The following is a 22,441-nucleotide window of genomic DNA, read 5'->3' as shown; positions in this document are numbered from 1 at the left end:
GGTGCTGGATGAGTGGTGGGAGGGAGAAGCTGAGACGGTCTGGGGACATGAGATGTGGGAGGGGGTAAGAAGGAGATGGAAGAGGGTAAAGGTGCAGGGAAAAAAGAGAGAGGAGAGGATTGAAAGGGACAGAGGAGCAGGTGAGGAGGGGGGAGGAGAAGTGGAGGAAGGAAGGGCAGGGAGCCAGCAGTGAGTGAAGGAAATGGACACAGGGGGTCTGTGGCCAAGAGGAGAGGAGCAGGGAGGCTGGGGGTGAGCTGTGGAGAGGGTGCCCAGCCCTGGCCCTGCGGCACGACAGCCCCTCCATGTTCAGGCGGTGGCTCCTCGCCTCAGTGTCTGACCTCAACCCAGCTTCTTAGCCTCCTGCCACTTCCTCTGCTGCCTTCTGAGCACCATCTTGTGGCTTCCTTCCCTCCCCTTAGAGAAGGGGGTGCTGGTGGTCATCTGCTAGAAAGGGCGAGGCATTCCGATGCCAGAAGCCTTTTTTTGGGGAGGGTGTAGTTGGAGGAAAGACTGGAAGTCAGGATTTTTTGCTCACCATGACATACTGGGGATGTTTCCTTCTGGTGACTCAGTTTCCCTGTCATGATATGTCTTCTTCCACCCGTGTTCCATGGATAGGCCATCACGGATGAGCTTGGGGAGTCTGGGGGTCGGAATGGTGGGATTAAATAGAGCAAACAGTGGCAGCTGAGGTGGGGGGTGATGTAGAAGGGAAGGGAACACACTGTCCTTCCCCATATCCCCTCACCTGGCTAGGGGGAGATTGGTCCCCGGGAGGAGACACAATTGAGCTGAGTCTGGCAGGAGGTGGGGAAATCTAGAGGCTGAGCAAGTCCTGCATCCTTCCTGGCTTGCCTGGTGGTTGAACAGAAGAAAGAGGTAAGCAAGAAGTAGCCCTAAGTCATGAGTCTGAACAAGAAGTGCGGTTCAGGGAGAGTGGGGTTTGGTGGCCTGGTGGGGGACATCGAAATGTGCTGGCTATGATTGTGCTCTCTTGAGTGTAGGGATGAGAGGCAGGCAGGAGATTTGTCATGTTTCTAGGCCAGTTCAATAATCCCTTAGGATGTCGGCTGTGCTGGGTCCAGTCATTTGGCATTGATTCCTCTACTCCAGCCCTGCCCCTATCTGCCCCCCTCCTTCTGTCCTATATATTTTCTCTTCTCTTAGGTTGGATGGGCTTAGGCTGGGACTTGGCTGGGAGAAGTGCAGAGTGAGGGTATCAGGACCGAAATGGGGGTGGTGGTGGTGGAGGGGAAGATAAACACTCAGGATCTCTGGAAATGTCTAGATCTTTTTTCTCTCATCTCAACTCTACCCTTTCCCAGGGCCTTCTGATGGCCCACCACTGCTCCAGTCTCCACTCACTAGCACTTGAAACCCCTAAAGAAAATTCTTTACCCTCTGGCCATGTTTCCCAGGGGAGATAGTGGTCCTCCTCCTCCTCCCCCAGGGTAGGCTGTTGCCATGGAAACAGTTTATCCTGCCTTGGGAAGAAGGCCGTGACTCCTTTAATGCTGATTTCTTGTCCTTAGCCCTTCCTGCTGCAGGTGCTTCTGCAGAGGGTGGAAAGGGGGATGATAGTGGAGTGGAAGTGTGTCTGGGTTGTGCAGGAGTGGAGGGCCAGCTCACAGGTGCTTCCTCTCCTCTCCTTGGGTGGGGGTCAGCCAACAAGCATAAGCCATGGATCGAGGCAGAATACCAGGGCATCGTCATGGAGAATGACAACACGGTCCTGCTGAACCCACCACTCTTTGCCTTGGACAAGGACGCCCCCCTGCGCTATGCCGGTAATTGGGGTTGGGGGAAAGCAAGGTGGGTAGGACAGAGAAGTGGTTGGGAGGGCAGAGGGCAAGGGGGAAGAGGGGAGGTCCTGAGAGGGAGAGCAGGGGAAGTGGGGAAGTAGGCTTAAGACTGGTGGCTGAGTAAAGGGAGCCAGAGAGAAGGATGCGGGCAGGCAGGGGTTAACTGCATCAAGATTTGATCAGATCTTAGACCCTGCAGCTCTGAGAGGCTGCAGCTCAGGAAGCTGGTGTTGGAGCTCTATGTCTGATAATTAACACCTTCACGTGCACAAGAGAAGGGACAGGGGTTTGGGAGGAGAGGTGAAGTGGAACGGAGGCGGGGAGGCTGGGAAGAAGATGCTGGAAGTGGCGAAGGAGAAGGAGCCTCATCCCTCCCTCCCCCCTGGGTCAGGTGAGATCTGTGGCTTCCGGCTCCATGGGTCTGGGGTGCCCTTTGAGGCCGTGATTCTGGACAAAGCAACCGGAGAAGGGCTGATCCGGGCCAAGGAGCCAGTGGACTGTGAGGCCCAGAAGGAGCACACCTTCACCATCCAGGCCTACGACTGTGGCGAGGGCCCCGATGGGGCCAACACCAAGAAGTCGCACAAGTGAGGAAGCCCTTGTCCCCTGCACCCTGTTGCCGGGCTCTCCCCGCTCTTGCTCTCCTCTGCCCATGGTGTCATTGAATACCTACCCCCTCCCCTCTCTGTTCATCGGGGTCTTTTCTTCCAGGAGCTTTCACTCAAGGTGCTAGAAACCTGTAGAGGAACTCATGGCATCTAATCCCAGTTCTGCCTCTTCTGATCTTGGGCAACTTACTTAGCCTTCTAGACCTGCTTTTACTGGCCTATGAGATGGGAAAATGATGATCCTACTTCCTTAGGTTGCCGTGAAGAGTAAAGGAGATGGTTTATGTAAAAAGCATGCACCACAGTACCTGATGCCAGGAAGGGCTCAGTGCATGGGTTATGATGAGGAGAAGGAGGAGCACATCAGCACACATCCGGATTCCCTCCACCTGCCCCGCCAGTCTGCAGCGCACACCACACTCGCACACACAGTATACACGTGCCCAATGCTACGTGGGGGTGCACAGGAAATTGATCGGGCACGATCGAGCCTGGGGCCCGAGATTCCTATGTCTGTTCCCAGCTGACTTCTCATCAGAGAATGGGAGAAAGGTTGGCAGTCAGGGTTCCTGGGCTGCTAAGAGGCACTGCCGGTAAACCGCTCCTTGTGACTCAGTTTCCCATTTGGAGATAGGACCCAAGATCTGGGCCCTGGTCACCTAGATCTTGGCGAAAGGTAGGGATCAGCATGAAAAGCATAGCCGCAGGGTTGCTCGCCCCATGGGGCCTGAGTGAGGGGGGCACACCTGACATGCACATTGCACATGTGTGCACAGAAGACTGCGCTCCTCTCACGCTCATGGCAGGTGGCTTGACGGCTTTTATATAAGTACCACTTCCCTTCCCCGATTGGTTTTAAAGATTTTATTTTATCTTTTTAATTTATTTCTGAGAGAGAGAGAGAGAGAGAGACAGCATGAGTNGGGGAGGGGCAGAGAGAGGGAGACACAGAATCTGAAACAGGCTCCAGGCTCTGAGCTAGCTGTCAGCACAGAGCTCGACGCAGGGCTTGAACCCACGAACCACGAGATCATGACCTGAGCTGAAGCCGGGCATTTAACCGACTGAGCCACCCAGGCACCCCTGAAGATTTTATTTTTAAGTAATTTCTACACCCAATGTGGGCTCAAACTAGAACCCTGACACTGAGGGTGGAATGCTCTACCAACGGAGCCAGCTAGGAGCCCCACCCCCCAGTTGCTTTTAATTTGGCTTTTATTCTATGTCTTCCTTGGTTCTCCCATTGGATCTGACTATTGCGGAGGAATAACCAGCGGGACACTAAATTCTGTCTTGTCCCTTGTCTCAGCACCCAACCTATAGCATTCTGTACAGGAGTCCTCCAAGTCAGCCAAGGGTGTCCTCTGGGGTTGTTCCTTACCCCTCACATCAGTCACCCCTTCCTGTGTGGTGCTTGGTGCCCTGGGGGGTGGGAGCAGCCCACGGCCCTAGGCTCGGGACGCACAGGCTCCTGTGTGCTCCGGCTCCCTGTCTGCATTCCTCTCTTTGAGTTTTGAGGCTGGCTGACGCTTCCTTGTCCCGCCCTCTGCTCTGGTACGCGCAGGGCGACTGTGCACGTGCGGGTCAATGACGTAAACGAGTTTGCCCCCGTGTTTGTGGAGCGGCTGTACCGCGCTGCGGTAACTGAGGGGAAGCTGTACGACCGCATTCTGCGGGTGGAAGCCATTGACGGTGACTGCTCCCCCCAGTATAGTCAGATCTGCTACTATGAGATCCTCACACCCAACACCCCCTTCCTCATCGACAACGATGGTGAGTCCATCCCCTGCTGCCCTGCAGGGGCACCCACGTGTGCACCCACGTCCCTCTGAACACCCCGGGGCTGAACTCTCCACTTGTGTCCCTCGGACCCTCTTTCCACTCCTCCTTCCCAATGGAGAGCCTTGTTTCCCCAGATACCTCCTTACCCGTCTTCCTGCTGCCTCCTTCACCCGTTGCCCGATTGACTCACGAGTCCTCCGCGTACCTCCCTAGGCTTTCCCTAGCGCACCTTACCCTCTTTGTCTTCCCCACACCTATCCCAGGAAACATTGAGAACACAGAGAAGCTGCAGTACAGTGGCGAGCGACTCTACAAGTTCACGGTGACAGCTTATGACTGCGGGAAGAAGCGGGCAGTGGATGACGCCCAGGTGGAGATCCAGGTGAAGCCCACGTGTAAACCCAGCTGGCAAGGTGAGGGGCTCCGTGCTGTCACCCATCTTGTAAATCATCTTTCACCTTGGTTTCCCTTTTGTCCCTTCTGACAATCCTAGAGCTAGGTTAGGAGCCAGGGGAGAGAGATTTGGGGGCAGGCTTGCAGCTGTCTACCTTGGCTGTCTACCCAAGAGTGTCAGCGAACAGGACAATGGCAGAATGGATAAGAGGGCTGCCTTCCTCTCTCTCTACTATCCTCTCCCTGTACCCCCACACAGGCTGGAACAAAAGGATCGAATATGCACCAGGCGCAGGGAGCTTGGCTTTGTTCCCCGGTATCCGCCTGGAGACCTGCGATGAACCTCTCTGGAACATTCAGGCCACCATAGAGCTACAGACGAGCCATGTGGCCAAGGGCTGTGACCGTGACAACTACTCAGAACGGGCACTGCGGAAACTCTGTGGTGGGTGCCCTCCTCTCCCCAGCCTTCTGCCTGACCCTCCTCTGCCTCTTTCCTAAGAATCTGCCTCATCTTCCCTTGCCCACCTGTACGTATATATACATCCACAGAGGTTGTAGCATGTGGTTAACTCCTGTGGCCCCAAAAGCAAATCAGTAGGTCGTTCGCAAAGATGCATAATCATAATCGTAGCACAAGACAGTCACCAGGTACATTGCAGAACAATGGTAGGGAGAGATGATGAGGTGGAGAATGAATTCGTTGGAGAGCCATTCCTAGAAGGGAGATCTCCCCTCGGGTGTCTTTGAGGGGCTAAGAAAGGGGGTGAGAGAAGCTGTGGGAAATCTCTCTCCTTCAGTCACTCTTTCCCCGACTGCTTCCCATTTGCCCATCTGCTGGGTCTCAGCTCTGACACTTCTGCTTTCTGTGCTCTTGCAGGTGCTGCCACTGGGGAGGTAGACCTGTTGCCCATGCCTGGCCCCAATGCCAACTGGACGGCTGGACTCTCAGTGCACTACAGCCAGGACAGCAGCCTTATCTACTGGTTCAATGGCACCCAAGCTGTGCAGGTTCCCCTAGGTGGCACAGCTGGGCTGGGCTCTGGACCCCAGGACAGCCTCAGTGACCACTTTACTCTGTCCTTCTGGATGAAGCATGGTGTGACTCCCAACAAGGGCAAGAAGGAAGAGGAAACCATCGTGTGTAACACTGTCCAGAATGGTGAGCCTTCCCCCAGAGCACTGGTGTGAGAATGAGGAAACTGGCTTTTTATCCTGCGTCTGTCACCATCCAATTTGTGGCGGTGGGCAGGTCACTTCCTCTCTCTTCGTTTGTAAGGTGGCGGTGCTGGGTTTGATGCTCCCTGGAATTGTGTGGTTTACTGCCTGTGTGAGAGGTTGAGACCACGCTACTCTCGGAGTGCAATGGGACTGCTCACTGCCCTTCTCACCTGCGGTTGCCCAATCCCCCTGCCTCATCCCACCATGTGGTAGGCTGCTTCCCAGTCTACTCCCATTACAACCTGTTCACTGTAGGAGAGAGAAGCCTGGGTAGTGGTGTGCCCCATTCTTTCTCTCCAACCACCATCCCATCTCCCCTCTTCCCTTGACTGCATAGCATGTCCTTCCTAGGAGGGCTCAGTCTTGACCTGAACTTTCATTTCTGCCACTTCTTCGAGCTCACTTCTCTTGATCTAAGATGGGCTGTCACCCACGTATTAACCAAAGGACCAGTAGAAATCTGGGTGGGAACAGGCTGGCCAGTGTTGCACCCTGGCCAATCAAAATGTTCGAGAAGCCCCAGTTTTCACTTGGACTGGACTCTGTGCATGTGTCAGAGAGAGAGAGAAAGAGGGAAGATGCTAGGGAATACGAGAGGGCGAGCACCAAAGAGAGTAATGAGAATCCCATGTCTTCTCCCTCTGGGGCTTTGAACCTGGTCTTGCCTCAGGCCCTGTGTTTGACCCGTGTCTCTGCCCTCTCCCCTCAGAGGATGGCTTCTCTCACTACTCGCTGACTGTCCATGGCTGCAGAATTGCCTTCCTCTACTGGCCTCTGCTTGAGAGTGCCCGCCCCGTCAAGTTCCTCTGGAAGCTGGAGCAGGTGAGGCCAGTGCCAGGCTCCTGGGAGAGCTGGGTGGGCGGAAGGAGGGTCCTGGGGCTGGGGTTGGCGTTTTCTGCATTGTCCTGTGCGCCCTTCGCTCCACCTTCAGTTCCTGACCATTCTACTCCGAGGTTTTATTTCTTGTTTCCCACTTGTTTTATTTCATCTCTTTCTTACCTAGAACCTTATCAGTACATACCCCTGACTCTCAAGCAGTTAGCATGCTGTCAGCGAGAAAGGAAGTCATTCTGAGGGACACAGGTTGGGTTTGAGTCCAGCCAGGGGAGCTCCCTAGCCAAGAAATCTCTGTTAATATGTCTAAATCTCAGTTTCTTGACCTCTTAAATGGGAATAATATGAATTTTATATCCGAGGGTTGTTGTAGAATCAAATGATGGACTAGACTTTGTAGGCAGAAAGAATGTCAATTTTCATTATTATCATCCATGATTATGAAGGATAAATAATGGACAAAAATATGTAAAATCCTCTCTGGAGCGGACAATTTCAACCTCTTCTTTATTCATTCTGTAAGCTGGCCCGAGCGGGCCAATTGGGACTAATTGAGTACCCATTTCCTTTTATTTTTCTTGCAAGCCCCAGTGGATTGGCTGAGTGAGCAAATAGCTGAAAAAAGGCAGGAAGTGGAAGAGAGAGAGAAAGAGAAAGGAAGGGCCTAGAAAATCCACAAACTGGATAATTGAGGGCTGTCTACAAAAGCTTTTGCTTTCTGTGGTACTCTGTGAAAGAGACAGTCTTCCGTTTGCTTTCTTTTATATTCCCTTATTTATTCAACACATGTTTGTGAAGTATTAAGCAAGACTCTGCCATTCTGCTTGGTTCTGGGGATACAATGGAGTATCAGATGAAACAAAGTATTTGCCTTCTTTGAGCTTACATTTTAGTTGGAGAAGTAGATTTTTAGAAAGTAGGGAGACATACAAATAGTAAATTATGATGAATTCTTTGAAAGAACAGCAGGGGAGTGAAGTAGAGAATGCGGGAGGACACAGGGAGGGATTCTGTTTCGATCTGATGCTCAGGGAAGTCCTGATGGAGGTGAAATTTAAGTTTTGTTCAAAGGATGAGGAATAGCTGAAAAGAAAAGTGTTCTAGGCAGAGGGAAGAGCTGCTGCAAAGGCCCTGAGGCAGGAAAGTGCTTCACATGTTCCAGGCATGGGAAGAAGTCAGTGGAGCTAGAATACAGTGAACAAGGGGGAAAGACTGGACATGAGGTTGGAGAGCTGGGCAGAGTCAGCTGGAGTTTGTTTAGATTTTTTTTTTTAATTTTTATTTATTTCTAAGAGAGAGAGAGACAGCGTGAGTAGGGGAGAGTCAGAGAGAGAGGGAGACACAGACTCTGAAATAGGCTCCAGGCTCTGAGCTGGCAGTCAGCACAGAGCCCGATGCGGGGCTCGAACCCACAAACCGCGAGATCATGACCTAAGCAAAAGTCGGACGCTTAACCGACTAAGCCACCCAGGCGCCCCTGTTTAGATTTTTTTTAAGGTTAGTTTTTTTTAAGGTTTTATTTATTTTTGAGAGAGCAAGAGAGGAAGAGAGAGAGAATGTGAGCAGGGGAGGAGCAGAGAGAGAGGAGGACAGAGGATCTGAAGCAGACTGTGCTGACAGCAGAGAGGCCGATGCAGGGCTCGAACTCACGAGCAGAGATCATGACCTGAGCCTAAGTTGGATGCTTAACCAACTGAGCCACCCAGGAGCCCCAGTTTGTTTAGATTTTGTTCTGTAAGAGATAGGAAGCCTTTTGAAGGGTGTAAAGCAGGGAGGTGATCTGATTAGATCTGAATTTTAAGAAGATCCCTTTGGCAACTATGGGAGGAATGTATTGAAGAGACATAAAAATATAAAGACCTAGACAAGACTGTTGCCATGGTAAAGGCCGAGGACTGGACTAATGCATGGCATTATAGAGAACTGCACAGAAATTCACAGCTTGCAGCTCTATTTGGACCTGGGATCAACAGCGCTGCTGGTGGTTTGGATGTGCAAGGTGAAGGGAAGAGAAGGATCAAAGGTATCCCATAGGTCATCTGTTTGACAACTGGATGGACAGTGGAGTGTTGATGCTGACCCAGGGAAAAGCAAGGAAATTGGGAAGGGGCATGGACTTCTATCTTACACATGGTAAATTTGAGATACCTCTGAGACATTCAAGTGGAGAGCCCAGTGTTCAAAGGAGAGCTCTGGGCTGGAGATGCAGATTCTGGAATTAACGGTATAAACGTGGTATCATGGGAACAGATGAGGAAATTCCTAGGAAGACTGAGTAGAGAGAAAAGGGAAAAGGGTCTAGGTTGAACTGTGAGGCATTCCAGCACTTAGAAGCTAATAAGGCAGAGAGCTTGCTACCCCTCATTCCTCTGACCATCCCCCACCCCCATCTTGACCCTAGGAGAACTACCAAGGAGAGTGGGTTTGTTTTACTGTTGGGATACAAGCTACTCTAGACCTTCCAAAATTATTCACAAAATAGTGTGTTACTTCTCTTAGGAATGTTTATAGTTTTAGAGATTTGCCTGAAGAATGGAATTTTGGGTACTTACTTGCTTGGTGCCTGGTGATTTTGGGCAAGGATGTTATTTCTGGAGCTGGGTAGGCAACAGTTCACTAGTAAGCCCTGCTGATAGAGCTGAAACTATAAGGGACTGTACCCTGTCTCCAGGAGAAGGGGCCGTGCCTTGTATTAATTCCCTGAAGATAAAGCAACTGAGGGCTCGTACCCTTAACACTGCTCCCCCAGGTCTGCGATGATGAATGGCACCACTACGCTTTGAACCTGGAGTTCCCCACAGTCACGCTTTATGCCGATGGCATCTCATTTGACCCTGCCCTCATCCATGACAATGGTCTCATCCACCCTCCCCGAAGGGAACCTGCTCTCATGATTGGGGCCTGCTGGACTGGTAAGTCCCCCTGAGCTTCTCAGTGAAGACACTGAGGTTGGAACTTCTAGTGGCTTAGGATTAATGAAGGAGCAAGGGTAGCCTGACTTCATGCATGTCTCCCTGCAGTTGGGCCTGGTGACTCAGAGAGATCTCTGTGGAGTAGACTGCAGGACCCCTTCCCCCACCCAATATCTCCCACTTATTCAACTAGTCAGCACCTCAGGCATCCCCAGAATCTCTTTCTGTAACTTTGGCCAGTGCCCACATTGTTCAATCGAAGGGATGATGTCCACAAGTGCATTCCCTTGCTGGAGGCCAGTAGTACTTCAGAGAGTCCTCAGTCTTCCTTAAGCTATTTCTTTCATCTTTATCCTTCTGGGAGCTTGGGTGTGTGCCTGCTTGTGTGCGCGCGCACACGTGCGTGTGTGTATGTGCATGCGTGTGTCTTACCAGAGCCCTCGTTTTTTCTCAGCAACATATTTGGGGGTTGGTTGTTAACAGAAGCCGGAGAGATTGAGATGTGAGATTGGTGGACAGGTTGCAAGTCCTACATTGGTGGGGAGAGAAACGGGAAGATCCCTTCTTCCTTGTGGTCAATCTGCCCCCATAACTGAATTCATTGCTACTTCTTTTTCCTCCAGAGGAGAAGAACAAAGAGAAGGAAAAGGGAGGAGACAACAGTACAGACACCACACAAGGTACTCTGTGCATAAGAACTGGAAACCAGAGAGCTCTCACCTTAACTTTCTGTGCTTGCTCCTGACTCCATGCCAACCCCCGAATCCCAGCCAGCCTCACAGTTACTGCTGCGCCTGCCACCAGGGGGTAGGGCCTCCATGAACTACTACAGGGCAGGGGTCCCTGGGAGAGGTAAGGCCAGATGGAGCTTGGTGGCATCCTGAGTGTCCCTTCCTGCCCACAGAAGGAAGTGGAAGAGTTCTCTTGCTGGCTTTCCACGTAGCAGTTGTGGGAGGCAGGAGGTGGTCCCATGTAGGGAGATTGGGGCATCTGTGAAGCTCCACACGTTCCCCGGGGGCCCCTGCATGCCCTGGGACCACGCCGTCTTGCCCTCCCCTCCGTTTCCTCCATGGGCTCCTCTTTGTGCTCCCTTTGGTCATGCTTTCCTCCTTCCCTTTCTCCCTTTCCTGGGGGCTTTTCTCATTTCTGTTGTTTCTGTTTTTCACCCTTCTCTTCTCCTTGGATTTATTCCCTCTTCTGCTTTTCTCCAGTCTCTCCCGGCCTCACTTCCTGGTCTCTTCTTTCCTTTTCATTTCCACATCTCTCCTTCTTGTGCTTTTCCCCCAGCTGTCTGCCCTTTCCCTCTGCCCCCCTTCCTGCTCCAGCTGCCTCTGCCCTCACCTGCCCTTACCTCCCGCCCGCCCCTGTGTTCCTGCCCTAGGAGACCCCTTGCTGATCCACCACTACTTCCATGGCTACCTGGCTGGTTTCAGCGTGCGCTCCGGCCGCCTGGAGAGCCGCGAGGTCATCGAGTGCCTCTATGCATGTCGGGAGGGGCTGGACTATAGGGATTTCGAGAGCCTGGGCAAAGGCATGAAGGTAGAGCCCCTTCCTCTAGCCCTGTCTTTCCGGGCATGCCCCCGGCCCCCGACCCCTGCCCACCTCTCTCCCACCTCCTGGCCCTGCTCTCAGCTGTCTGTGTCTGGGGCCCAGGTCCACGTGAACCCCTCGCAGTCCCTGCTCACCCTGGAGGGGGATGATGTGGAGACCTTCAACCATGCCCTGCAGCATGTGGCTTACATGAACACTCTGCGCTTTGCCACGCCTGGCGTCAGGCCCCTGCGCCTCACCACCGCCGTCAAGTGAGTGTTGGGTGGGGCGGGCAAATCACAGAGCAGAACCAGATATTGTCAGAACTCCTTGGTCTTAGAGGTCACCCAGGGCTAGGCACACCCCCTCACTACATAGATGGGGAGATTGGGCCCCAACGACAACTGACTTGCTCACTTGACACACCAATGTTGTAGAAGAGCCTGGACTAGACTCAGATTAAAAATTTTTTTTAATGTTTTTTATTTATTTCTGAGAGAGAGACAGCGTGAGCAAGGGAGGGTCGGAGAGAGAGGGAGACACAGAATCTGAAGCAGGCTCCAGGCTCTGAGCTGTCAGCACAGAGCCCGATGTGGGGCTCGAACCCACGAACAATGAGATCATGACCTGAGCCGAAGTCGGACGCTTAACCGACTGAGCCACCCAGGCGCCCCTAGACTCGGATTTAAACAATGGATTCATTATTTTTTCCACAAACCACCCTTCCAGGACCGTGGGGTTTTAATTTTCTCTGTGCCTCTATGCTGATATGTAAAGTGGTGCAGAGCGGGAACTGGATTTGGAGCTGGGAGATTTGATGTTAATTCTGACACGATATTGATTGCCTGGATGACCTTGAGCTAGTAGCTCTAGCTGTTTCACCTATTTTAATCTTGTTTCAACAAGCTCTTGCAAGGTCAAATAGGATCATCTAAGCCTGGGAGTTGGCAACCTATGGCTGTGGGGCCAAGTCTGGCCTGCTGCCTGTTTTGTAAATAAAGTTTTATTAGAACACAGCCATTCCCATTTCTTTGCATATTACTTCACAGTATGATGGCAGGGCTAGGTTGGGACAGAGTTTGTATGGCCCCAAAAGCCAAAAATATTTATTGTCTGACCCTTCACTGAAAGTTTTCTGACCTTTGAATTCTAAGTAAATAATTTTAATTCTTTAAAAGAAAAATTGGCACTGGGTGGCTCAGTTGGTTGAGCGTCTGACTTTGGCTCAGGTCATGATCTTGTGGTTTGTGAGTTCGAGCCCCACATCGGGCTGCTGTCAGCACAGAGCCTGCTTCAGATTCTCTGTCCCTCTCTCTCTGCCCCTCCCCTACTTGCACTCTCTCAAAAATAAATAAGACATTTAAAAAATGGCAAGTAACTGAGAGGTCATGAAAGTATAATAGTTATGGACCCAGAGTCTGTTACCTACTGACTTTTTGCACAGAGCAAATGCTATAAAGCAGAGATAATAATAGAATCTAACTCATGGGATTGTTTTGAGAGCTAAATGATACAGTCCAGATTGACCACTAGCCCAGTGCCTATTCTGCCAATGTTGGTTTTCACCCCCTAGAATGTTTGTGGGGCAGTTTTTAGGAGCTACTGCCATCTGGTGGGTGGATTACTCAATGCAGGAGACTAGATTCCTGAGTAAGCATGCCTTTCTCCCCTACTCTGCCTTGGTTTCTCCATAAGCGATGTGAAGATAGCTATCCTGGGAAGGGTGGGCTTAGAGAGGAGAGAAAGGAGGGGGCACTGTGACTGGTCATGATTATCAGGCCTCACAATTACAGCTCTGGAAGGCAGAGGCAGCAGCTTTTGGGAATCGGGCTGCTGGCCCATGGTGTGGTCATGGTGTGGAGCTGAAGGCCACAGGTAGCTGGGGTCATGTGGGCACAGACCAGAGCCAAGCATGCAGCCCACCACGTTCTAGCTAGAACTCAAGTCGTTAAAAGGGCAGTTGTGCAGCTATGAAGGGTTTAACCCACTAGTCACCGAATGATTGCCTCATTGCCTTCACTCTGCATTGGAGCCACATCAAGGAAGGATGCTGTCTTTTGGCTTAGGGTGGAGCTTTGCAAGGGGAGGGGTGCCCCACAGTGGGAGGAGTTGACATCCTTTGTTGATGGACTCATCTGGATTCCTCCTACTTCTTTGATGCCCTGGGAGAGGCTTATCCAAGGGCTGGGAACCTGACTTTGATCCTTTAGTAGGGAGAAAGGGATCTTGTTTTCTTTGTGAGGCTGAGAAAGAGAGCTCTCAATTTTTTCATTTGTAGAGCTATCCTGTGGTTAGTGCTACCCTAATACTTCCTTGAGATCATTGGAGAAAATATAGGGAGGTGTGTGTGTGTATGTGTGTGTGTGTGTGTGTGTAAGCACACACACCTGCACATGCACATGAGTGAAAGAGGAGGAGATAGATCCCTAACAGTACCTCCTTTTTCCTGATATACATCCTTGCCCTAGTGCATGCGGCTTCCCCAAGTTCCAGGGTTCAGTTTTTGGGGCTCTGCCCCTTTAAAGCCAGATTTATGCAACTATTTGTCAATGCAGATTTTCTCTAAGGTACTCTTCCCCCCTCTCTTTCTTGGAAAGCCCACCTCCTTTGTGGCATTAACCCCTGAACAAATGGCTACCATATCTTTTTTCTCTAGCTTTATCCTCTTTCACAGCCCTTAAATTTCTATCTGCTTGCTGTAACCTCTATCTAGAAGTTCTGTCAGCACCTCAAACAGATGAGCTAATCTCTTCCATCATAAGATGGAATAATGACCTTCAGTACCCAAACTAGCCTCTCCCCGGAATTCTCCATTTCTGTAATGGTGTCTCTGCCCATGCAATCATCCAGGCTTGAAACCTCTGAGTCATCTTGGTTTCTCCCTGTCTCTCCTCCACGCTCCATCAGTCACCAGGTCACCCTGATCCTGCCTGTGCTGGGTGTTAGGAATCTGTCTCCTCTTTTTCCATTTCTGCTGATATGACTCCAGCCTCATCTCTGATTACCTCTCACCCAGCCTATTGCCATAACCTCCCAATGAGTTGACCTATCTCTAATATTCTAACTTCAGTTCACTCTCCACCAGAGGCTGGGTTAGTGGTCATAAATGAGAATTTTCATTCTCATATTTCCTTGATATAGAAGATTTTAATGGCCTCCTCTTGGCCAGTGCTCGAAAATCGCACTCGAAGCCCTCAACCATCTGCCCAGATTTCCTGCCTCATTCCTTCATTCCCCTTGGTATACTCCCCAGCATCCATTCTATGGTCTACCTTCTGCCTAGCGAAGTCCTATCCTCCTTCGAAGGCTAGCTCTGTTGCTACTTCTCTTGATTATTCCTATCCTCCCTGGCCAAATGCCCTATTCCCATCTTAGCCAGAAATGACCTCTGCCTCTCTAAACCTTCCTGGGTTTTTTGTTTGTTCCACTTACGCGATGGTGACCACATTTGCCCTTGTTTTAAGATTGTATGCCGGGGCACCTGAGTGGCTTCAGTTGGTTGGGCGTCTGACTTTGGCTCAGGTCATGATCTCGTGGTTTGTGGGTTCAAGCCCTGCATCGGGCTCTGTGATGACAGCTAGCTCAGAGCCTGGAGCCTGTTTCGGATTCTCTCTCTCTCTCTCATAGAAATAAATAAAGCATTAAAAAAATTTTTAAGGTTGTATGCCATACCTAAGCTCTTGACCAGATCATTAGTGCTTTTGGGTCAGGTTCAGCCCCCTATTCCCCGTTGAGTCCCCTTTAGAGTGCTCACTGCAGTGGGGATGTCTGTTGGAGTCTGGGCTCTCAGGATCAGCTGAGGTTGTCTTCCAAGAGGGTTTGAGCTGGGGCCCTCGGAATAACCGTGCAGATTCTTGGGCCCCACTCCTTACAGCACAGGAACTTAGCAGGTTGTGGGCATGGACAGCGTCAGGGACTTGAGTTCTTCATATCTGCTGAGGTTACCCCTTCCCATAATGGCTCCTGCAGTCCAGTTGGGCGTGCTCAGCAAGCCTCATTTCAGTTAGCACAAGCATATAGCCCACAGGCCCTGCTCCTGTGCTACTAACTCCCTTCTGAAGGCTGCTTGTTCAAGGGGTGCTTCTTTAAATAAATCAGACTGATGCAAACCCAGGTCCCAAATAGTGGCTGTGGTTCAGTGGAAAGAGTGTGATCTTGGCATAGGAACAGTGGCTTTAAGCCTTAACTCTGATGCCTATTTCTCGTGTGTCGTTGGTTTCTTATCCCTTTTCCACAGCATTGAAATTAGGTTGGATGAAATAGTATGTGTAAATGCTTCAGAAACCAGCAGGTGTGATGAGAAAAGTGAGGTGTCATTCTGATCGATTGGCAAAGGATGGGGCGGGAGGTGACCCCTGAGCAGCTGTGCTGTACGTTGGTTGGCCTGGCTGAGTGCTTGAGGGAGTCTGTCCTGGTGCCAAGGTCCGCGAGGCTTCACAGGACCATGGAAACAGGTCCAAGATCATCACATTAGCTCACCGACCAAAGTAGGTTTCTCTGATCTTGAAGGGAATGAATGGAAGACACACCAAAGAGGTGTGCATCCTGGGATAGGCTCCCCCACCACAGCCCTCCCTTCCATTTTTGTTGTTGAATATTTTTGTGGCATGTATCTGCCACGTGTTTTACTGAACACACTTCTTTTTTTTTTTTTTAATATTTTATTTATTTCTAGGAGAGAGAGAGACAGCATGAGCAGGGGAGGGTCAGAGAGAGAGGGAGTGACAGACTTTGAAACAAGCTCCAGGCTCTGAGCTGGCAGTCAGCACAGAGCCCGACGCGGGGCTCGAACCCACGAACCGCGAGGTCATGACCTGAGCGAAAGTCGGACGCTTAACCGACTAAGCCACCCGGGCGCCCCTACTGAACACACTTCTTAATTTAAATCTTCTGAGTAAGGAATTGTGTATGTGTAAACATTTTTGTAAGTTTGGTTTGTAGAATGAAGTTTGATAGGTGTTGCATAATCTGCCATCAGGGTGTTGTAATGTGATCCCTCCTGCAGGTCTGGGTTGTCTGATCTGTCCCTGACCCTTTCCCACAGTGGCATCCTCCCAGGAAAGGGTATCTCCTCTCCAGCTTTGCCCCGGTGGGGTAGTGGTGCTGCTACAGAGACACCATCCCTCTTTTCTCCCCTCCCCTCCCCAACATGGGGTGCTCTGTTGTAGAGATGGACGCCCGGAGGGATGAAACAGAATAGTGATCATAAGAGAGGAGGTGTTGGGTCGTAAGCTGCCTCTCCCCCACCTTCTCCTGTAGGTGCTTCAGTGAAGAATCCTGTGTCTCCATCCCCGAAGTGGAGGGCTACGTGGTGGTCCTTCAGCCTGATGCCCCCCAGATCCTGCTGAGTGGCACTGCTCATTTTGCTCGCCCAGCTGTGGACTTTGAAGGACCTGAGGGGATCCCCTTGTTCCCTGATCTTCAAATCACTTGCTCCATTTCGCACCAGGTGGAGGCCAAAAAGGATGAGAATTGGCAGGGCACAGGTAAGGATGACTCCAGGAAGTGATATCGTCCCGAGAGGGGGCCCGTGTCTGCACCTGGAGTGACTTCACCCCACACTCGCTTGCCTAGAACCACTTACACAGATGTAGAGCCAGGAGGAGGCCTGTGGGTATGAGCAAAGTATTGGGTAATGCTGTTCTTGACGATGCTGCCGACTGCTCTCAGGGAATGAGCCTGGAAGGGGAGGAAGAGTGGCCACGAGGTGGGCCCTGTGGCTCTGACCCTGATCCCGACTCTTTCCCATTCAGTGACAGACACACGCATGTCGGATGAGATTGTGCACAACCTGGATGGCTGCGAGATCTCCCTGGTGGGGGATGACCTGGACCCAGAGCGGGAAAGCCTGCTCCTAGACACGGCACTCTTGCAGCAGCGAGGGCTGGAGCTCACCAACACGTCGGCCTACCTCACCATTGCTGGTCAGTGGGGACTGAGAGCCGGTCCTCTTTTTCCCTGCATGCCCCTCCCCATGACCAGGGATCTAGGAATTCCAGCGGGTCCTCCTCCCAGGCCCAGGGATGTGGACAAGTGGCATTTTGCACCTTCCCAACCTGGAAGTTCGTCAAGCTTCTCTCTACAGCTTGGTTCCCCTCTGCCCCTCGTTCCTCCTGTGGGTCAATCTTCTCTGACGAGCCTTCGATCCTTTAGCTGTTTGGCCCTAACCACCTTCTCTCTACCTTCCCTCTCTCTGATCTCGTGGACACACCAGAGCTTTGACTCACGTGCTCACGTCTTGGTGAATAGTGGCCATGACTTGGTAGCTTCCATGGGAAGCCTGCTATTCTCTGAAGGAAACCTCCATAAGGAGGAATGGGAGAAGATGGTCATCACCGGCTCCCTCCTATTTCCATTCCCTTCCAGAGCCTCACCGAGGACTTCTGAATTTTCCCCTCTCTTCCTTTCCCTCCTTCTTGCCTCCTTCCTTCTGTCTTGCCTTCTCTCCATCTCTATCCAGAAGCCACAGAGTTTTTAGAGAAGAGCAGAGCAGGATATGGACCCCAGTCACTCTCTCTCAATGAGTCAGAGCCGGGCTGGGGGCGGAGGGGGGCATCTCTTGGGAGAACTCAGGTCATTCCCCTGTGGAGACGTGGGACTGACCCATTCTGCGGTTGTGTGTGCTCTCAGCCGGTGGGAGTCTGCGAGAGAGGGTCCTGCCCGGCCTTTTTGGAGGGTACTCCTGCCCTGAGCTACTTCCTTGTCCCCCAGGGGTGGAGAGCATCACTGTGTACGAAGAGATCCTGAGGCAGGCTCATTATCGGCTGCGACACGGAGCTGCCCTCTATGCCAGGAAATTCCGGCTGTCCTGCTCAGAAATGAATGGTCGTTACTCCAGCAATGAATTCATTGTGGAGGTATTCGGAGAGTCTCCTTCCTTTCCCTCCTCTCCTGCTAGCGAGGAGCCCTGGCAGAGTGGACTGAGACCCGTAGTTGGTGGGAATGGACATTGGAGCCCGGAGGAGCCCGGAACCTGTCCGCGGCGGCGGAGGAGGAGCTGTGGGGCATGGTTAGCAGATGGGCCCGAGTGAGGTGGGACAGGACTCTAGTGAGCAGGAATAGGAGAGGCGGGTGCCCACTGAGCTCTCCCTCCTCTAGGTCAATGTCCTGCACAACATGAACCGGGCTGCCCACCCCAGCCACATGCTCAGCTCCCAGCAGTTCCTGCACCGCGGCCACCAGCCCCCTCCTGAGATGGCTGGACACAGCCTGGCCAGCTCCCACCGAAACTCGAGTATGTAAGAGTGCACGGGGCCAGGCAGGGCAGGGAGGGTGGCGCGGAGTGGGCTGGGCACGGACATCCTCTCTCCTCTACCACTGGGGGTAGGGGCAGCTGGTGGAGCTATGAGTCTGTTCCCTGTGCTACCTGACTTAACTGATCACTCTGTTCCAATCCCTGTAACCCCTGGACTATTAACTTTCCCTCCTGAAGACTGTGAGTCTGTATCATTCATCGCTGGGGTGCTCGTGTCTGGAATCATAAAGTTGGTGAGGGGTTTAGGCACTTTTTTCCTGCTCCCTCCCCCAGCAATATCAAATTAGCCCTGGACCTAGTGAGGCCGTCAAGTATTTATGAAGCACCTACTATATACTAGCACTGTCCTAAAATGGTATGAGGGACATAAAAGAATTATAGGATAGATACAGTCTTTATCCTCAAGGAGAAAGTTGGGGCTAATACATGTATAATTATAAGCTACCTATAATGTCATAAGTCTTTTTTTTAAATATTTATTTTTGAGAGACAGATAGAGAAACAGAGTACAAGCTGGGGAGGGCCAGAGAGAGAGGGAGATACAGAATCGGAAGCAGGCTCCAGGCTCTGAGCTGTCAGCAGAGAGTTGGACAAGGGGCTTGAACTCACCGACCATGAGATCATGACCTGAGCCGAAGTCAGACACTTAACTGACTAAGCCACCCAGGCACCCCTCTAATGTCGTAAGTCTTTCTAACACCAAGTGTGCAGCTTGGCACAGAATTAAAGGGGCACCTGGGTGGCTCAGTCGGTTAAGCGTCCGACTTCAGCTCAGGTCATGATCTCACAGTTTGTGGGTTCGAGCCCCACGACGGGCTCTGTGCTGACAGCTCAGAGCCTGGAGCCTGTTTCTGATTCTGTGTCTCCCTCTCTCTGTCCCTCCCCTGCTCACGCTGTCTCTCTCTCTCTCAGAAATAAATAAAACGTTTAAAAAATTTAAAAAAAAAGAATTAAATCCAAATGGAGTGCTGACCTTGTGTTCCCTAGCCATGGTCCTTTACCAGTGATGCGAGTTTACATTTCCAATTTAAGAGTTGCTTTATTGTAGAAAACCTAGAAATTACAAGTATAAAGAAGAAACATCAGCCATAATTCCACCCCAGAGAAGAAGCCATTGTTAATGTTTCCTTTTTTTTCTATGCTTTTTTTTTTTTCCTTTTTACAAAGTCAGGATCAAACTTTTTTACTTACCCTGGTATTTACATATAATATTATGAAATGAGTTTTCTTCCACACTATTAAACAGTGTAAAATGACTCTGTTGATGCCAAAAGTGATTTTTGGAATCCCTTTTAAAATTGCTTTCAAAGCCCATTTACATGGTGCAGTTACGTTTATTACTTCTTAGATACCCTTTGCTTTTGACCCATTTCAATATTACCCAATTTCATCATCCACTTTTGTCAGAGTTGGCTCTGGATATCGTTTTAAGTTCTTAAATATACAAACCCACAAAGGGCACAGGCTTGTCACTTTTGAAAAAAGTCAAAAGGTGTATCACAGGCTGAAGGCAATTCCCTAAGGAATTCCGAAAATGCTTCCTTGAAAGAGTTCATTTCAATGCACATAATAAGAAAAATATTGAACACATCAATGTGTGCCATGATATTTTATACATATTAACCCATGTAGTCACTACAAACAATAAATGAAATGGGTACTAGCATTATCCCCTTTAAAGGCAAGGAAACGGAAGCCCAGAGAGGTTAGGCATTTTATTCAACATCACACAGCTAGAAAGTGGTAAGAGTCAGGATTCAAATCCAGGTGGCAGGATTCTAGAGCCTGTGCATTAACCATTGATCTCCATATCGTCTCCATTTATGCTTGATGCTTGTCCGCTTTTCCTTTCTTTCTTCCTCCCTCCCTCCCAGCCTGCCTCACTCTTTCCTTCCCTCCCTCCTTCCCTCCCTCCTTTCTTTCTTTCTTTCTCTCTCTCTTTCTCTCTCTCTCTTTCTCTCCTCCTCTTTCTTTCTTTCTTTCTTTCTTTCTTTCTTTCTTTCTTTCTTTCTTTCTTTCCTCTCATTAGATTATAGTTGCATCTAATTCTTGGGGGAGGAGCACTCCTAAGGGCTTCCTAGGGCTTTTTTGACTGAGGCTGGCTCCCTGGTACCCCAGGGATTCCATCTGGATTCCTCCCCTTAAGTGGTAGCCACCACTACAGAGTCTTTTGTGTTCCCTTTTCCCTGCGACTGCCTCCCTTCTTCCTTTCTGTCTCTGAAAACAATTACAGAGGCCTCTTTAAGTGTTTACCCACTTTAGGAAAGCAGATGGGGGCAGGAGTGGAGGGAAGCAGGGTGGAAGAGGGGAGCATAATGCATAATCAAGTTGTAAAAGTTCATAGAAACTTCACACAATTTTTAGAGACCTGTGAGCAAACTAAACNGGAGGGTCAGAGAGAGAGGGAGACACAGAATGCGAAACAGGCTCCAGGCTCTGAGCTGTCAGCACAGAGCCCGATGTGGGGCTCGAACCCACGAACCGTGAGGTCATGACCTGAGCCGAAGTTGGACACTTAACCGACTGAGCCACCCAGGAGCCCCCTAAACCTGTTTGTTTAAATAGACCCTTGGGGCCAGTCTTTTTTTCCTCATAATTTCCTAGCTCTTTCTCCAGTTCTTTCCCCTTTTTTTAAAAAAAAATATTGATTTATTTTTGAGAGAGTGAAAATGGGGGAGTGGCAGAGAGAGGAGAGGACAGAGAATCCCAGGAGGGCTCTGTGCTGACAGCAGCAGCCTCACGTGGGGCTTGAATTCAGGAACCGTGAGGTCACAACCTGAGCCAAAGCCGGACGCTCAAGCAACTGAGTAATCGCCCCACTTAACCTGGGTTGGACTCTGGGTCCTTCTACTCAGGTCAGGCTCAGAGCAGATCTGGACTGGCATTGTGGCCTGGCCTGGTGAGATTCTCAGTTCTTATTTCCTCTGATAGAAAGTTCTAGGGGAGGGAATCCACACTGTAACTACCCCAGAGCTTCCTGCCCTGAGCGGCCAGCTGCCCCACATTGGCTGGGAAGGCTGTGCTTCGCACTCCAGCTGCCTAGAGGGTGTGCTGGGGTGTTTGAGTGTTACCGTGGCTTCACCTTCTCAGAGGAAACCCAGCCTTCCCATCCTGTTCTGAGCAGAGGTCCAGGCCAACCAAAATGCTCTCTGAAATGCCAACCGAGAGGGGTAGTCTGCTTTTGCTTCTTTCCTTATTTCGGCCTCTGTAGGATGCAGGGTTCATAGTTCACCTAAGGGCATTGGCGATTGATATCCTGAGTGCACCAGGGGATCCACGTCGTAAAACCCATTCCATATGCCTTTTCTTTTTTCTTTCTTTCTTTCCTTCTTTCTTTCTTTCTTTCTTTCTTTCTTTCTTTCTTTCTTTCTTTCTTTCTTTCTTTCTCTTTCTTTCTTTCTCTCTCTCTCTCTCTTTCTTTCTTTCTTTCTTTTTAAATATTTTTATTTATTTCTAGGAGAGAGAGCGTGAGCAGGGGAGGGTCAGAGAGAGAGGGAGATACAGACTCTGAAATAGGCTCCAGGCTCCGAGCTGGCAGTCAGCACAGAGCCTGATGCGGGGCTCGAACCCACGAACCGTGAGATCATGACCTAAGCGAAAGTCGGATGCTTAACCGACTAAGCCACCCAGGCGCCCCTCCATATGCCTTTTCTGACGTTTCGAGGTATTCCTTCCCCTCACCTCCCAACTGTCCGGGAATCCCCCCAACTCTGAGAGTGCTGTTCCAGAGTCATGGCTTTGCAATTTCAAATTGCTGTAATCGGGGGAAAACTGGAGGAGACATACTCCCTTCCAATGGGATGGGGGTTCATTTCTCTGAAGATCCTAGGTGTGCCAGAAAAGGAACATGGTTATAAATTGGGACAGTCAGGGAAGGGTTTGTGGTGCAGATAGAGTTTGCGCTTGGACCTTGAAGAGTAGAAGAGATTTTGGATGGGAGAGGTTCATGGTTGGGTAGAGGAAGGCTGTCTGAGAAGGTGAGGCAAGACGAAGATGATATTTATCTAGTCATCCCAAAGTTTGATACATCTCAGAATCAGCTGGGGAGCTGTAAAAATGCTTGGGGCCTAGGTTATTTTATCCCCCGTACCAGTTAAATCA

General features: G+C 50.7%; 1 protein-coding gene across 1 annotated transcript in view; it reads left to right on the top strand.

The window, feature by feature from the left end:
- The window catches only part of CLSTN3 (calsyntenin 3), a 28,313-nt gene that overhangs the window by 934 nt on the left and 4,938 nt on the right, over window positions 1-22,441 (top strand). The window contains exons 2-16 of the mRNA XM_077759069.1: window positions 1,668-1,790; window positions 2,197-2,392; window positions 3,978-4,186; window positions 4,459-4,608; window positions 4,848-5,033; window positions 5,469-5,750; window positions 6,519-6,631; window positions 9,393-9,555; window positions 10,179-10,235; window positions 10,937-11,094; window positions 11,209-11,357; window positions 16,345-16,571; window positions 16,839-17,009; window positions 17,797-17,942; window positions 18,184-18,319. Coding sequence (XP_077615195.1) covers window positions 1,668-1,790; window positions 2,197-2,392; window positions 3,978-4,186; window positions 4,459-4,608; window positions 4,848-5,033; window positions 5,469-5,750; window positions 6,519-6,631; window positions 9,393-9,555; window positions 10,179-10,235; window positions 10,937-11,094; window positions 11,209-11,357; window positions 16,345-16,571; window positions 16,839-17,009; window positions 17,797-17,942; window positions 18,184-18,319 — 2,466 coding nt within the window. The remainder of the gene's footprint in view (window positions 1-1,667; window positions 1,791-2,196; window positions 2,393-3,977; window positions 4,187-4,458; window positions 4,609-4,847; window positions 5,034-5,468; window positions 5,751-6,518; window positions 6,632-9,392; window positions 9,556-10,178; window positions 10,236-10,936; window positions 11,095-11,208; window positions 11,358-16,344; window positions 16,572-16,838; window positions 17,010-17,796; window positions 17,943-18,183; window positions 18,320-22,441) is intronic.

Source organism: Crocuta crocuta, unplaced genomic scaffold (assembly GCF_008692635.1).
Source record: "Crocuta crocuta isolate KB4526 unplaced genomic scaffold, BGI_CrCroc_1.0 scaffold72, whole genome shotgun sequence".
In the NCBI taxonomy this organism is placed as follows: Eukaryota; Metazoa; Chordata; class Mammalia; order Carnivora; family Hyaenidae; genus Crocuta; species Crocuta crocuta.
This window is presented reverse-complemented; position numbering and strand designations above follow the sequence as displayed.